Below are 17,865 nucleotides of genomic sequence, written 5' to 3'. Positions count from 1 at the left end.
TAACCGTCTCCAGAACACAGTAGCTTACCACACGCAGACGCACGTACACACCAGCTGCCAGTGTTCCCAAGCACAATGCTTTCCCTGTATTGGCCAGGGATTTTTTACATTCTTGCAGCAGATTCCTTTGACATACATTCTATATAGTACAGTGTAAGTAGTGTGCTCTGGAACACATCAGGACACACCACCCGTGTGCTTCGCCTTTGGGGCAGATTTGAATTAGTCATACCTAAAGTCATGTCCTAATTTCTGCTCAAATTATATTTTGAATTACTCATCATTATCCATTACACACCAGGACCCATTTTGATATCCCTCACTCACACTAACATCTTCAATAGAAAATTTAACTGAGCATCTATTTTTCCTTTACTTTAAATCTCCAATAGTCTAAGTGGATGATATTTTCAGATCCTAAAGTCCGGTTTTCAACTCTTGACAAAACCTAAAAACAGTACGGATTCAAGACAGTTGGAAAGTGAAAGCCTCAAAAAAAGTGCGAACATCTTAGTGACACAGATTCTGTGAGGTAAAGAATAATGGAATTGGCTCAATTTAGAGAAGGCAGGAATTCCTCTTTGGTTCCAGTTCACGCAGCTGTGGTTCAAGAGATGTTTCCTCAACAATCAGCATTTATTTTTACTCTTTGTGGTACGTAGGTATCATTGCCAAGGTGAGCATTTGATGCCCATTCCAAATTGCCCGGGAACAGAGTCAAACTAGGTCATTACAGAGGGAAGTGAAGAGTTGGCAACATTGCTGTGTACCTGCAGTTTCATGTAGGCCATGCCAGGTAAGAACAACACATCAGCAAATAGTGTTGGGGAAAACTGTCAATGAGATGCATCTGAACAAATTAATCATGAGACTTCAGATTCTTCACCAACCAGTTGCCAAAATTTGCACAATCCTCTGTGGATTCTAGAAGGAAAATGCAAAGCAGGCATGCAAATGCCCCCTTGATGATCTCAACCTTTAAAAAGAAAATCAACATGTGTCACTCTTCAGAAACTGTAGTGCGAGTCAGCCACTGTCAGAATTCTCCATCCAGCACCACCCCATTCCAAATCTAAGACCAAAGCATCATTCCAAAGGCAGCGGACACATTGCCATTTGAGGAGGTTGCATAATTCCTCATGGGTTGGTGGGAAGCAGGACAGGGTTTCACCAGTAGAATACGCTGTTCTTTCCAAGATCATTCTGACCACAACGTATACCAGTTTCTAATTGGCAGTGTGAAGCCATTCTGGCCAAATATATTTCCAATTTTTAGAAATTTAGTTTTAAATGAAAGATATATATGCAATGGTAATTAACAATACACTAGATTCACGACTACTTTTGAAATGAGCCTTTAGTGTGTTTAACAAGAGGACATCATATTAAAAAAAATGCAAGAACATGGACAGCTTTAAGGCAAAAAGACTCAGCTAGGCCCTGGGAAACTGAAGGCACAACTGCCAATGATGCAGTGACGACAATTAGAGACCCATAAATGTCCAGAGTTCAAGAAGTGTAGAGCTGGAGGAGATTACAGAGGCACATGGAGGAGTTTGAAAACAGATAGAGTTTTAAATTCAAAACATTGCCGAACCAGCAATTGCAGTAGGTCAGGGATGCAAAAGTGATGGTGAATCGGAGGTTATGCAAGTTAGGATGAAAACAGCAAAATTTCAAATGAGCTGAACATCATTAAAAAAAGGTTCACAGTAGGAAGCAGAGCCAGGTATTAATTGTAGAGAAAAATATTAAGTGAGAGTCTGTGAACATTTGCGCCAGTGCTTCCCAAACTTATTCCCACTGGGATCTCAACATGTTGCTGGAGAAGAGCTCCCTTGAGAGAGTTGAGGTAGAGGGGAAAAAGATCCGAGAGGGTGTAGGTTGGCAAGTGTGTTCAGTTTAGACTTTGAACTAAAGAAAATTTACTTTTTTTGAATTGTTTACATATCTACCTCTCCTCAGAGCTTTTCAACATAGCATTCAAACCTCCAGATTTAATCAATTAGGATACACCCACTTTAAAGACAATCTTGGCGATTTAGAAAGGACCACATAGCTTTTCACACTATTAAAGCTCCACAGCAATCCTTGCTGCCTGGGAGCTTGTAATGTCAAAATTAGCACTCAATCTCTACTCTATTTGGAAAGCCATGTTTTATGACCTCGAAGAATGAGGTATCTTGGAACGTATCCCCCTTGGATTTGAATTAAATAAGCTTCCCCACCCAGTTAGAAACAGGCGCCACACAGACCTGGTACAACAGAAAGTGTCAAAAGACTGTAGAGGAAACAGTGTAAACTCCAAGTTTGGAATTACATAATTTCCATTTCCCAAACTTTTCAGCCACATGGCATTATACAGTTAAAAAAAGTGCCATTTACAATATATACAATGATTGCATTGTGGTGTAACATTATGTTCACAGAGAGCCAGCATAACTCAGTTCAACTGAAAAATTCAGAGTTAATGGAGCAGTCCCCTAACTGTGTTGTTCTTAGTTACATTAAATTATTTTCAAAATTTAAACTTTTGAAGTAATTCCTGAATTTATTATTGTCAATGCTGGAGTTTAATTTTTTTTAAACAATGCTAAAGAGATTTCCTTACGACAAGGCTAGTTAAATACGAATTAATTTTTAAATGTTGTGATGCTCGAGAGAGATTTTCTGCATTCTCATTTTTAAGAATGAAATCTCTGCCCAATGTTAAGCAATTTAATTCCTGGTCCACTTAAGCTCTGCACCCTAATTATTTCCCCAACGTTGTGACATTACTACATGCACAATGTAATCAATTGGGCATCAAAGTTCACAGAGCCATACAGCAAACTATGACTTTGTTTTCACTAGATAACATTTATTCTTAACAGCTTTGAAAAATCATTTGCAAAAAGAAAGGGAATATATCCAGGCAAATTACTTCCAGGCTTTGACCAATTTATTTTTGATAAAAAGCAAAAATGGACTTAGTTCTCTCATTGAATCTGAAGAAGCGTGATACAGCCCCTTTTCATTAGATCAAAACCTTACTGAAATAAAGATTCACCATGAATATTCCAGTGCATACAATACTGCCCATTACTCAAATGGTTACTCAACCTGGGAAAGATATATTTTCTCAATATGTATGTGACAATAATGTAGTGTCATTTGGTCACTTAGAATCCAAAATTTGCCAATAGTCGTATGGCAAATGAACCTTGAAGAGATGGTCAAGTTTGGGAAATCTTCAGACCCCATGCTTGGTCCGTTATAAGTGAGCTGATTTCAACTAGGAAACAACTTACCATGGTACTCAATCTAGAAAAGGCACAAGTCAGCAAGGATTTCTGCTTTCCAACATTGGGTACCATGTTAAAGATTTATCACTATGGATTTCAAGAGGAGGAGAATGGAATTGGTCTATAAATGAACAAATACTGGCAGTGCCTGAAATAGTATCTTAGCAGGAAGATAGGCATGAAAAACTGGAAAAACAAGTTATGGAGATCTCCTAAGACTACACGAGAGAGACAAAAGATTGATCTTCTCTTGGCTAATGATGGTGGTGATCTCCCTCAACAGAATATTTCTTGCATAACTCATTTTTTAAATCACCATGAATCACCCCTTGGAAAAACCAATAATCCTACATCTTTCTCTGCAATAGCATCAATTTAGAAATTAAGTTTACAACAAAAACCAGGACAGCAGAACTTCTATACCATTTCTATAGATTTGGAGAAGCAGTGTTGGACTGGGGTGATCAAAGTTAAAAATCACAACACCAAGTTATAGTCCAACAGATTTATTTGGAAGAGCTAACGTTACCAGTGCTGCTCCTTCCAAACACCTGATAAAAGGAGAAGCACTGTTAAAGATAGTGCTTCCAAATAACACCTGGGTTATAGTCCAACAGGTTTAAGAGATTTTTAACTTTGCCCATTTCTATAGACAAATAGCTCATTATTTAATAAAGCATATTGTTGATAGCTCAGCTCAAACACTTCTAAACAGCAGCTCTTTTTGCACGGTTTATCTCAACTTCACTAGTACAAAATCAAAAACCCAATACTTTCCATTGCTTGTTAAACACAGTCGCTTTCCCAAATACAGACAGATTGTAATAAATATTTAACCATTTCAAAGTGGCATATTATCAAAAGCACAGTAAATGTTTATCAGCTTAGTAAATATATGTCATACAAGTTTCAGTCTGAATCGAAAGGAAGATGTGAGCATCTTTGGTCTTCAGTCCATGCCTCATATAAAGGGAATGGATTCCACTGCCGAATACCCCTCCTCATTCGCCTAAACTATTAACAGGCAAAGCAATAACCCCTCAGATTCGGAAAAACATTAAAAATTAAAAAGATTTTGGTAACTAACTATAAAATGCATTATACATGCTTGAAAAAGTAAAAGATTTTTCAAAATTTTTCATATTTTTGTTCCTTTATTAAAAACTACTCAAGCTGGTGAGAAGGTAATAAAACTAGATACGTTAAAATCAGAAATTAGCTTATTTTAATGAATTAACTCATTTGTTCTACCAGCAGTTCAAGTGAAAGTCAAACAAATTACATTTCAAGACTAGGAATCTCATAACATTATTATACTTATACATTAGTTTAATAAAACTAGATAGTCAATATTCAGTAGTTACTCACGTTTTACAATCATCTTACTAAGAGGGTTCACAGCATTTAGTCTTACAGAGATACCAACTTGCTCAACAATTAAATAGAGATCTCCTATAGCACAGAAGTCAAATGTTGATTTCTTTGTAGCTCGGAGCCACGTTGAAGTTTTAAAATTCAAACGTCTTGCTTAAGTGATCTTACTTCCCTTCAACAAAAGTAAAAGTTGTTTTTGCTTTACACAACCCAACTCCTTGCAAAGACATTACTTTGCAACACACTCCTGCAAATTCCCTGCACAGCTGGTGTATGTATCACTTCAAGCTCCAGCATTGGTATGAGCACTTACTGGAATCTTCCATTCACAAACTAGGGGTAACGAGCTGTCAAATTTAAGTGGGTATTCTCAGACTTCTTACACCATTTCAAAGTTAAAGTAAACTACATCCAATGCCTAGCTGAAATCTAGAGAACCCTCCCCCTTTATTTCAGAGAGACTGTGTGTGGCATTGAAAGGAACATAGAAACAGCATTTCCGTTCCTGTGTCACCCTATTCTACAGTGGAACACTCCATGAGAAATGAGTTACTGCCTGCAGAGTGGAAGGGAACAGTCATCCAGATGACCAGTACTGAAAGAGACTTTACCTCCAGGGCGAATGGATCGCATTCAGGCACAGTTCAAATGGTTGCACTTAACTGAAGAATCTCCCTCATAATAAGAGAATGTGTCACAGTATTGTGAATGCAAGTAATGTTAAAAATCTGCACTTTAATAGATTCACCAATATTTGCCCTCCAGAAAATATTCTTGCTCTAAAAGACTTAGAAATCAATCACATATCAAAATTCAGATCAGGCAAATGATTATTTAATCAAATTATTTAGAAGAATGAAACTCATAGGAATGAGCTGCCAGAGAATGTGGTGGAGGCTGGTACAATTGCAACATTTAAGAGGCATTTGGATGGGTATATGAATAGGAAGGGTTTGGAAGGATACAGGCCGGGTGGGACTAGATTGGGTTGGGATATCTGGTCGGCATGGACGGGTTAGACCGAAAGGTCTGTCTCCATGCTGTACATCTCAATGACTACATGAGAAAAAGGCTCCAAGAGTGAGATTTAATAAGCTGGATACATTTAATGTTGGTACCAGTGTACTCAAATAATTGAGAAAATACTCTAGCTGCTATGAAAGCTGCTTGAGTGGAATCCACTGCTCTTGGCCAGAGGTCAGCTAGGAAGTTGGAAAGCCATTTTAAATGAGGCAGTATGGTTTCATACCTGAATCCCACAGCATCTCCTTCTCCACCAGAATTAAGATCTGTGTGGGACAGTCCATGGTTTACCTTCTGGCCTCATTTCCATTTGAGACTCTTTAGAGGTGAATCAATGACCAATTAAACATCACAGACCACCACCACTAGTTTTGACTTGTGGTTGGGCAGGTGGTCATGCATGCAGCACCTCAGACTGTGCAACCATCTTGGCATCTTTAGCGACTCCCTTTAATAAAGGCTGCCAGTGCCCAATTGAGGGGCTGGACATTGCAGGGGCTCTGCAGCAGTCGTTCTTCCCAGCTCTCTCTCCAGGTCTCCTTCCTTGCAGAACACCAAAACCTCCCATTATTTAGTTGTGACCAAGGTTGCTCGATAATCCTTGGACATGTGCAATCATTTTCCCTGAAGTGGCAGGCCACAAAAGGCAGGTGGTGGCTGAGCACAAGCTGCCATTATCTGGCCGCCAACTTTTAGTATTTACCTTCCCTTGGGGAGGCCCACACCTCATCAGATCCCCACTGGCCTATTGTTCAGCAGACAATCCTTAAGTGGGAGAGCATGTCATGTTCAGATCAGACTCTCCAACTGGTAGACGAAACTCTGGAAACCTCAAGATTGTGCCCTTATGTCAGGCCATTAGACGTTGGAGCAAAAACAAGTTATTCAGTTAATTGAGTCCACGTTCACCACTCGGTTAGATCATGGCTGGTCTGATAATCCTAATCTCACTTTTCTCCCTCACTCTAGATTCCGTCACTGATTTTAAAAATTTTTCTATCTCCACCTTGAATATACTTCGAGTCGTAGAGTCAGATGTACAGCATGGAAACAGACCCTTTGGTCCAACCCATCCATGCCAATCAGATATCTCGATTCAATCTAGTCCCACATGCCAGCACCCGGCCCATATCCCTCCAAACCCTTCCTAGTCATATACCCATCCAAATGCCTCTTAAAATGTTGCAATTGTACTAGCCTCCACCACTTCCTCTGGCAGCTCATTCCATACATGTAATACTTAATGATTCAGCCTCTACAACTCTCTGCAATAAAGAATTCCACAAAATCACGACCATCAGGGAAGAAAGTCTTCCTCATCCCTGCTGGGAAAAGGGACTGCAGTGAAAAATAAGTGATTTTCTATTTATGGGACAATAGAAGAGCAAAATACAAGTGCAAAAAAAAGGCTAACATTCAAATTCTTCCACCCTTCTCCGGGCATGATTTCAGCAGGGCGAACAGATGTGCAGAAGGAAAGCCCACATCTAAGCATCCCCCCCGCCCCCATATGATGGCAAGTGGTCAGGTTCCAAAATCACCAGCCTGCTCAACTTAATTTTTTTTTATATAAATATAATTTCCAATTGAGCTCGTTACTAAGTTAATTGACATTACCCATTCCACAACACAGTGGAGGCACAGTGATGGTTTGCCTCCCTCGGGGCCAGAAAAACTCCGTTCCAGCCCCATCTTCCCCAGATACGATTTATCTGAATATAGAAAAATCTATAGTGGGCAGGTTAAAAGGATGGGTGGGTCATCAATTTTAGACAAAAATGAGAAGGAACTTCTCTAAAAGAGCCATTAATTCTTGGAATTGTCTTTCTCAGCAAGCAGCAGAGGCTTAGTTAATGAAAATATTCAAGGCTAATGGACAGATTTTTCACTGACCAGGGAATCAAGGGCTTTAAGAAACAGAGGAAAACTGGGTTAAAAATAATTGGATAAAGTCCAATTTGTGTGATGCCTATCAACTCCATTTCAACATGTAAAAGTTTCTATCATACCTGAATTCGTAGAAATAGGATTCAGATCAAGGAATATTTGAATATGTAGTTGACAAGTGCTCCAGTGAACAGTACATACAGAAACAGTATATAATAACAAAAAATGCATCATATAAATGTACTAAGGTACTTCATAGCAGAGTTAACAACTTCAAAAATGTCGCATAATAGGAAGCTAGAATACTTTACAAAATATTGGTTAAAAATTTTGATGAATATTATGGCAGCGATGAGCGAAATAGAAACAAAAAAGGTTCAGGGAGAAAATTTCAGTGCTTAAGTCTTAGGAAGCTGAAGGTACAGCAGTTATGGTAGAACAATTCAAGTCTCGTGTCTTTAATGTGAGGAGCACAGAGATCTGTGTTACAGAAAGTGACAGGAAATAAAAAAAATGGCTGAGGAGATGGAGGAATTTGAAAACGTGGATTAGAATTTTAAAATTGAAGCTTTTCCAGAGCAAAAGGTAACTGGTGAATGGCACTTCCTGCCACTTGGGTATAATAGTACAAAACACTCAAACTATTGTAGGCAACTGTAAGTGATGCAAAAGGATACCAGTAGATTACACAAATTGATGTTGAATTAAACTTACTCAAATGAGAACTTTGGAAGAACATCCAAAGACGACTAAGGAAGTACTAAGAAGGATTTAAAAATTCAGATACACAAATTATAAACGAAGGGCAAGTTTACAAAAGCTATTCAAAGTATTATGAGATGCTGGATTTTTGAATTGAACCTTGGAGTACAAAGGCAAGTGGAGAACACTGAACCCAATTATGAGTTAAGCCAGTTATTTAATATGCCCTGTCTGAATGTCCTAGTTGAGAAGAAGTCAAGGTATTTGATATTATAAAAGCTTTATTTAAGAAACCGCATTAAGTAAACTGGGATTATATGAATGAGGATGAAGATGGAAAACAATTCATAGCTTTGAACGCAAGTGAAAAAATAATTTTCCCTCTGTTGGTAATGGACAGGCATGCATTAAAAGATCAAAATCATAAAGAATGAGCTTAGAAATAGTTTAAGCAAAGGTTGTGAATTTCTTATCAAAAGATTGTGGATATTAATCTAAAAGTAGCTTTTAAAAGATGCAAGTAGATAAATAGTTCAAAGAAAATATTAGAAAAGGGCAAGAGAAAGGGCATGGGAACAGGATGAAAATGGCTAACTCGGAGAAATGGCATGGGGCATAGGATCTTTGTGCCGTAAAAATTCTATGACGTTAAATGAGCTTTGAAGCCTGATAACATTTTCATGCATGTGACCAAATCTCTAAAATTCTTAAACAATTTCTTATTCACAAAATCTGGACATTAGAAAATAAATGACATATTTAAGTTATCATAGATCAGTCAGACTAGTCAATAAAATCCAACTGGCTCACTGACGTCCTTTTAGTGAACAAAGTATATCACCCTTATTTGGTTCAAGTTAAAGGTCTCACGCTGACATGGTTGCATCTTAACTGCCCTCTCTGGCTACCCCCCCAGCAATGTCAAAATGACCTTTTCTTGACTCAAGCACACTATTGCTATCTTTTTAAGGGCAAAGTTAAAAATCATACAACACTAGGTTATAGTTCAACAGATTTATTTGGAACCACTAGCTTTCGGAGCGCTGCTCCTTTATCAGATGGTTGTGGAGAAGTTAGCGCTTTCAAATAAAGCTGTCGGACTTAACCTGGTGTTGTGATTTTTAAACTTTGTCCACCTAGTTCAACACTGGCACCTCCAAGTCATTTTTAAGAGCAGCTATAGATTTCTCTCTAACAGAACCTTTACATTTGCATTGATGTAATTTTCAGAAATTTATTACATAATTTAGTGTTGGACAACAGAGGGGGACAGAAGGAGAACAGGTGATTTCCCAAAAGGAACAGTAAGATTTAAGTAGTGAAAAGTGTGCTCGATCTTTGAAAAACAAAACAAAATCCAAAAACAGGATTTGTGACAATTTTGATTCTCACTCCCTTGATTTCAGTTATTAAAAGGGTTATCTGTACTGGAGGAGTATTTTTTTCTGTAAGTAGTATTGACCAGAATGAATAAGTTTCCATAAGTAGCATGTGATGTTTTGGGGAAAAAAAAGACTGCAAGTAGCAGCCACTCAGCAAATCAAGATTTAGTGCCATGACTCCATAAAAGGGTTAACTAAAAGCTAGTGTCACAATACAGCTTGCAATGTAACTCAAATTCAACCATAGCTAATTCGGTTTTTACACGGAGCTACAGCATTGTAATCTAACCTTTGCACAAAAATGGGACACAGCTGCCCAAAGTACTTTGCATTGTTCATTATCGGCTAAGCTTCCTAGCATTAATCTCTATGGATCCAGAAGCAAACTGGCCAGATGCGTAACTGGCTGACATCATGTTCATCCATCCATCAGTAAATATTCTATGGGACACCTGCTGTCTCTGGGGACTGATTTGACTATTGATTTTCCTCATTGTTAGTCAGCAGGGATATGATACACAGTACCACTTGTGGGTGTTTGACTTTTAAAAGTTTCAATACATTTGACCTTTAAAATATTTCAGTATTTTCCCCACCTAAGTGTAAATCTGATCATGGTGAAAGCTTCAGCAAACAGCTGTTTAGGATTAAGCAAAGAGAAAGAATGGCTTCGTGATTCACATTGGATGTGTAACAAGTCAAAAATAAAGATTGTTTTTTGTCACCTTATATTATGCAATGACGGGATGTAAAGTCCTCACTACATGCTTTTAATGAGTTACTGATTAAACAGGTTTTATTTAAAAGGACTGGTTCTGGAAACCGATTTGTCTAACTTCATTTTTCTGGTAATTTTATAATTGGTTTTGACAAACTGGGTAAGGACAGGATGTGGATTATGTAAATTGGTGAGTAAACTCTTACCTGCTGGCCAACAATAAAATTGATACAGTCTAGACAAAGATGAACTTGAACAATCCAACAGTTCTTACAATATGCAACAGCATAAATATCAGTTGTCCTGTTTTTTTAAAAAATAAAATTCCATCATTGTAGATTAAAAATCCCTATTTATGTGCCCCATGCAGTAATAACTTTTACTAGCATGGGGTGGTTCATTTACATGTGAACCAGTTGAGGCCACTGAAGGCAGACTTCCCACTGTTGCTGCGATGTTACCCATGTCAGGGAGGCTAACATCAGTGTGGAGCCACCAGTGAAATCTTAAGTGGAGTTCTTTTGTTTGAGATTGTCTCCTACAATTCTGGTAGTGGTGGCCAGACCCAGTGTTACTGTAGGGTTGAAAGATACCATCATTTGATTGGCTAGCAGCTCTCAGGTGCAAAGATTCCACCCCAGTGGAGGGCTGAAGGCCCATATTGAGCCAATTAATTACCCAAAAGATTAAGTGTGAAGTCGCTCAAGTAAGCCAATCGCGTAGTCATGGCTCACCACTAACCTTTTATTTAGGGGTGGAAAGTTCACCTCAGCCCTTAAAATGCAACACAAGATACAAAATTTCAACTCTTGTTGAAAGGTGGCACAGGAATGTCAAAGTGGGAAATGAAATATTGCACTAGAATGCTACCATCAGTTGTGCTATAGTTGAATTAAAATACTTTGTTGGAACACTAGAGAAAAGTTATCAAGGGGAACATCATCGTCAAAGGTTCTCAGAAGGTGAGAGGGAGACAGGTGAAATTATCAAAATCTCCAGAACAGCTGCAGACAATGGAAGGGTCAATGTCAAGGAGAATCCCTAGGAGGTGAAGAGCCAGAAAGCCTCACTCTTTGTTTCAAAAGTCTCCAAGATAATATTCTGGTCCAGAATCTACACCGTGGAGCAGGATGAGATGTGCTCACGTTTCTTTTTCCAGAAGGTGCACAGGGAGAGCTCAGTGCTCAGCAGTCTGAAGGAAAATGGCAGCTCAGTAACATACTCCCAGTTTGACATCCTGAAGATCAGCAAATCCTTTTGTCACACTCGTGACACACAGCCTCCCAGTTGTTCCTGTTGTCTATCATGGAGGACTTAGATTTGACATGTGGGTGAGGCTGGATCAGCCCTTATCGGTTGTTGAGCTGACTGAGGCCCTTAAGTCCTTTGAAAAGAATAAAACTCGAAGAGCTGGCTTACTGGCAGAGTTGTATTCAGCTCTTTAGTTCTGGATTGTCCAGGACCTGCTAGAGGCATACAACATCATGCTTCTGGCAGTGGTGTATGTGAACCCATGAGGAAAGGTATCACCACCCTCATTAACAAGCAGAAAAGGGGAAGAGGGAGGAAATTAGAAAATCAGCGACAAATTTCACTACTGAATGCCAGGTTACAAAATCCTGTCTAAAGCAATCACCAACCAGATCAGGTCTGCTCTGGGATTGATGATGATTCACCCCAACCAAACCTGTGCTGTGTTGGGCAGGACAATCGTGGAGAGCCTCATCTCCTCAGCGATGCGATCACTTATGTGAAGGACAGGGAGGTGGAAGCTTGCCATCGCAGCCTGGACCAGAAGGCAGCCTTTGACAGGATATTACGCACCTACATGTGGAATGTGGTCTCCAAAATGGGCTTTGGAGGAAGGATTTCAAAATTGGATATGATTGTTCCACACCAACATCTTTAATGTGGTCCCAATCAATGGGAAGCTTTCTGATTCTCAACCAGTCAGATCTGGAGTCAGGCAGGGCTGCCCACTCTCTCTTACCTTGTTTAAAGTGTCATAGCAAAACGCTATACGAGTCCATCAGGAAGGATGCAAGCATAAGAGGGGGCCTGCAGATCAAAGTCTCCCAGTACATGGATGATGCCACCATTTTCTGCACAGATCTGCTGTCAGTTTACAGACTCATGAGCACGTGCAATTTGTTCAAACTGGCCTTGGGAGCCAAGATAAAGAGCAAGGCCACTCCTTTGGGAACTGGGACAACTGATCCTTTCTACCCTTTACCAACAGGACAGATTATCTTAAGGTAATGGGAATATGGTTTGGAGACCAGAGCATGTCGAAAGGCATGGGAGGAGAGTGTTGCTGACATGAGGCAGAAACTGGGCAGATGGGAACACTGCCCCTTTTCCATTGCAAGTAAAATCCTGGTCATCAAGTGTTTTGTACATGGCGCTGTGCCAGTGTAGTCACTCAAGTCCACTTCATCTGGAGTCAAGCTCTGGATGGGGGAGGGAGGATATCCAATGCCACCCTCATCAAGCGGTGTCTGGACCCTCAGTATATAAAACGCTAAGTATGACTAGTTTCAAATGTACTACCTGTTCCTGGTGTTAAAAGGACGGACGTGATCTCCAAGTAGTTGCATCATTCCATATCACCGATCCTTCATGGGAAAACTTGCAAATAAAAGCACTTCTGCTCACAATTCCATAAACACAGCCCCGAGACCCAAGAAACATGGGCAGGAATGGCAGCTTAATGTTCCAGGAAGGATAGAGAGGTGAGGGGGAGTCACATTTTTGATAAGGGATAGCATTACAGCTATGCTGAGGGAAGTTATTTGTGTGGAACTAAGAAATAAGAAAGGGATGCTAATGTTATTGGGATTATATTATAGATCCCCTAATAGTCAGAGGGAAATTGAGAAGAAACCTTGTAAGGAGATCTCAGCTATCTGCAAGAATAATAGGGTGGTTGTGGTAGGGGATTTTAACTCTCCAAACATAGACGACTGGGACTGTCATAATATTAAAGGTTGAGATAGAGAGGAATTTGTTAAGTGTGTACAAGACAATTATCTGATTCAGTATGTGGACGTACCTACTGGAGAAGGTGCAAAACTTGACCTACTCTTGGGAAATAGGGTAGGGCAGGTGACTGAGCTGTCAGTGGGGGGAGCACTTTTGGGGCAGCAAACATAATTCTATTAGATTTAAAATAATGATGGAACAGGATAGACCAGATCTAAAAGTTGAAGTTCTAAATTGGAGGAAGGCCAATTTTGACAGTATTAGGCAAGAACTTTCAAAAGCTGATTTGGGGGCAGATGTTCGCAGGTAAAGGGATGGCTGGAAAATGGGAAGCCTTCAGAAATGAGAAGAATCCAGAGAAAGTATATCCCTGTCAGGGTGAAAGGGGAAAGCTGGTAGGTATAGGTATTGCTGGATGAATAAAGAAATTGAGGGTTTGGTTAAGAAAAAGAAGGAAGCATATGTAAGATCTAGACAAGATAGACAGAGTGAATCCTTCCTTAGAAGAGTATAAAAGGAAGTTGGGGTTTACTGAAGAGGGAAATCAGGAGGGCAAAAAGGCGACACGAGATAGCTTTGGCAAATAGAATTAAGGAGAATCCAAAAGGGTTTTTACAAATACTTTAAGGACAAAAGGGTAACTAGGGAGAGAGAGTAGGACCCCTCAAAGATCAGTAAGGCAGCCTTTGTGTAGAGCCGTAGAAAATGCAGGAAATACTAAATTAGTATTTTGCATCAGTATTTACTGTGGAAAAAGGATATGGAAGATATACACTGCAGGGAAATAGATGGTGACATCTTGCAAAATGTCCATATTGCAGAGGAGGAAGTGCTGGATGTCTTGAAACACAAAGGTGGATAAATCCCAAGGACCTGATCAGGTGTAACCTAGAACTCTGTGGGAAGCTGGAGAAGTGATTGCTGTGCCTCTTGCTGTAGCATTTGTATCATCAATAGTCACAGGGGAGGTGCCAGAAGACTGGAGGTTGGCTAACGTGGTGCCACTGTTTAAGAAGGGTGGTAAGGACAAGCCAGGGAACTATAGAACAGTGAGCCTGATGTCAGTGGTGGGCAAGTTTTTGGAGGGAATCCTGAGGGATATGATGTACAGTATTTGGAAAGGCAAGGACCGATTAGGGATAGTCAACATGGTTTTGAGCATGGGAAATCATGTCTCAAACTTGATTGAGTGTTTTGAAGAAGTAACAAAGAGAATTGATGGGAGCAGAGCAGTAGATGTGATCTATTTGGACTTCACCAAGGTGTTCGACAAGGTTCCCCGTGGGAGACTGATTAGCAAGGTTAGATCTCATGGAATACAGGGAGAACTAGCCATTTGGATACAGAACTGGCTCAAAGGTAGAAGACAGAGGGTGGTGGTGGAGGGTTGTTTTTCAGACTGGAGGCCTGTGACCAGTGGACTGCCACAAGGATCGGTGCTGGGCCCTCTACTTTTTGTCATTTACATAAATGATTTGGATGCGAGCATAAGAGGTACAGTTAGTAAGTTTGCAGATGACACCAAAATTGGAGGTATAGTGGACAGCAAAGAGGGTTACCTTAGATTACAACGGGATCTTGACCATATGGGCTAATGGGTTGAGAAGTGGCAGATGGAGTTTAATTCAGATAAATATGAGGCGCTGTATTTTGGGAAAGCAAATCCTAGCAGGACTTATACACTTAATGATAAGGTCCTAGGGAATGTTGCTGAACAAAGAGACCTTGGAGTGCAGGTTCATAGCTCCTTAAAAGCGGAGTCGCAGATAGATAGGATAGTGAAGGCAGAGTTTGGTATACTTTCCTTTATTGGTCAGAGTATGGAGTACAGGAGTCGGGAGGTCATGTTACGGCTGTACAGGTCATTGGTTCAGTCACTGTTGGAATATCGCGTGCAATTCTGGTCTCCTTCCTATCGGAAAGATGTTGTGAAACTTGAAAAGGGTTCAGAAAAGATTTACAAGGATGTTGCCAGGGTTGGAGGTTTTGAGCTATAGGGAGAGGCTGAACAGGCTGGGACTGTTTTCCCTGGAGTGTCGGAGACTGAGGGGTGACCTTAGAGGTTTACAAAATTAGGAGGGGCATGGATAGGATAAATAGACAAAGTATTTTCCCTGGGGTCGGGGAGTCCAGAACTAGAGGGCATAGGTTTAGGGTGAGAGGGGAAAGATAATAAAAGAGACCTACGGGGCAATTTTTCCACAAAGAGGGTGGTACGTATGTGGAATGAGCTGCCAGAGGTGGTGGTGGAGGCTGGTACAATTGCAACATTTAAGAGGCATTTAGAGGTATATGAATAGGAACGGTTTGGAGGGATATGGGCCAGGTGCTGGCAGATGGGACTAGATTGGGTTGGGATATCTGGTCGGCATGGACAGGTTTCCATGCTGTACATGTATAACTCTGACTCTACATTGGGTGCAGGCTATCAAATTTATTTGCAGAATGCCTTATTTCTACAACCTAGGCTTGTGGTGAGAATAGCATAACCTGTCAGATCCTTCACAAAAGGTGCAGACTCAGTCACCACACACTGGTCTCAGTGTTAGACATCTCCTTCCGGAATTTGTCTTTACAAAAAAAGATCTGGAGAGAAATGCAGGTGTTTTTGTTGAGGTTCATCCCTAGCAGCTCTGGGACACAGGACTCTATGCTCTCCGGACTGTGGGATTCACATAGACAAATATGAAATAAGGCTAGAAGAGAATACCTTGTGGAATGAACTGCCAGAGGAAGTGATAGATGCAGGTACAGTTACCACATTTAAAAAGCATTTTGACAGGTACATGAATAGGATATGGGCAAATACAGGCAAAGGAGACCAATTTAATTTGGGAAAACAGGTCTCCATGAACAAGTTGGACTGAAGGGTCTGTTTCCATGTTGTTGTCGAGTCATCAAATCATACTTTGTGAAAAATGCTCTTTGGTCTTCCAGTGTAAAGAGTTGACCTTGGAGTGTTGCAGACTCGCACTTTTCTAGGTCTAGGAAGATGTGCTCGGGGATGTATTAAAGTTCAGGGCAGTGCCACCAAGGCACAGTGGGGAAAGATTAGAGTCTGGGGCTTTCTGAAAAAGTATAACAAGGGTTTGTTCAGTTATCAGATCATCTTTGTGCATCCAAATAACAAAATGTTTCCTGTAGAAGTAGAAAATGCCTTTATTTGCAATTATAGAGAAGCTGTGAGAAGAAATGTCAAGGCTCCAAAGATTTTTTTTAACCTCCAGAAAGACTATAGAGATAGGATTTAGAACATTAGTATGTACTCAAAGTATATTTTGAAATTTATAAAACATTTCTGGAATTGATAGAGGATGCATCTGTTGTGTTAAAGACAAAAAAAAAGGAAAAAACAGTACAGTCAACTGCAAATACCAAATATCAGAAGTTCTTTACTGTCACTTGATTAAAGTCCTTCAGGATTATGGAGAGCTCCTGCACCAGATGAACTGCAGCAATTCTTGACAGTAGCTCATCAGCACCTTCAAGGGCAATCAGGGACAGGCAACAAAAACTGGCCTTGCTAACAATGTCCACATCCCGTGAAAGTTTTTTTTAAATTAAAATGGATAAAAGCAAATGAATGCCATAAAATACATACATTAAATGCCTCGTGGCAAGGCTGATGCAATTTGTTGCTTTTCAATGAAATTAAACCTCAACATTTAAGATTAATAATTCTGATAAATATTTTAGTAACTTTTCATAAAATCTCAAAACATTACAAGCAATTTTGGTCAAGTCATCCTTAAAAAAAAAGTAGTGATTTCTGAATCTTCAGAGATCTTGCAAAGACAGAAGATTGATGCCAAAACAACTACAGAATGGTGAAGGAGAGTTAGAGAAATTGGATTCAGAGACAAGTAGATTAACAAGATAGATAAAAAAATCACAACACCAGGTTATAGTCCATAGTCCAACAGGTTTAATTGGAAGCACACTAGCTTTCGGAGCGATGCTCCTTCATCAGGTGATTGTGGAGGGCTCGATCGTAACACAGAATTTATAGCAAGAATTTGCAGTGTGATGTAACTGAAATTACACATTGAGGCTGACACATTGAAAATCAAAGTCTGACAAGGCTTTTGGAATATATTACCATCTAATACGCTCAACTCATGGGAGACTGGTTAACAAGGTTAGATCTTATGGAATACAGGGAAAACTAGCAATTTGGATATAGAACTGGCTCAAAAAGGTAGAAGACAAATGGTGGTGGTGGGTGGTGGGTTCTTTTTCAGACTGGAGGCCTGTGACCAGTCGATGCCACAAGGATTGGTGCAGGGTCCACTACTTTTCGTCATTTATAGAAGTGATTTGGATGGGACCATAAGAGATAAAGCTCAAAAGTTTGCAGATGATACCAAAATTGGAAGTGCAGTGATGAGCAAAGATGGTTAACTCAGATTACAACAGGATCTTGACCAGATGGGCCAGCGGGCTAAGAAGTGGTAGATGGAGTTTAATTTAGATAAATGAGAGGTACTGCATTTTGGGAAAGCAAATCTTAGCA

At 40.0% G+C, this 17,865-nt stretch overlaps 1 protein-coding gene across 2 annotated transcripts in view; it reads right to left on the bottom strand.

The window, feature by feature from the left end:
- The window catches only part of si:dkeyp-23e4.3 (rho GTPase-activating protein 7), a 188,367-nt gene that overhangs the window by 51,631 nt on the left and 118,871 nt on the right, over positions 1-17,865 (bottom strand). The window contains exon 1 of one of the 2 annotated variants that reach the window (XM_060837328.1): positions 4,653-4,925. The exons of the other annotated variant lie outside the window; for it this stretch is intronic. Within the exon in view, the coding sequence (XP_060693311.1) occupies positions 4,653-4,665 (13 nt within the window). The 5' untranslated portion in view covers positions 4,666-4,925. Of the gene's footprint in view, positions 1-4,652; positions 4,926-17,865 lie in introns of those variants that run through there. 2 annotated transcript variants of the gene reach the window in all.

The sequence above is a fragment of the Hemiscyllium ocellatum genome, chromosome 16, assembly GCF_020745735.1.
Source record: "Hemiscyllium ocellatum isolate sHemOce1 chromosome 16, sHemOce1.pat.X.cur, whole genome shotgun sequence".
Taxonomy (NCBI): Eukaryota; Metazoa; Chordata; class Chondrichthyes; order Orectolobiformes; family Hemiscylliidae; genus Hemiscyllium; species Hemiscyllium ocellatum.
Note: the sequence above shows the minus strand (reverse complement) of the source record. Positions and strands in the feature narration are given on the sequence as shown.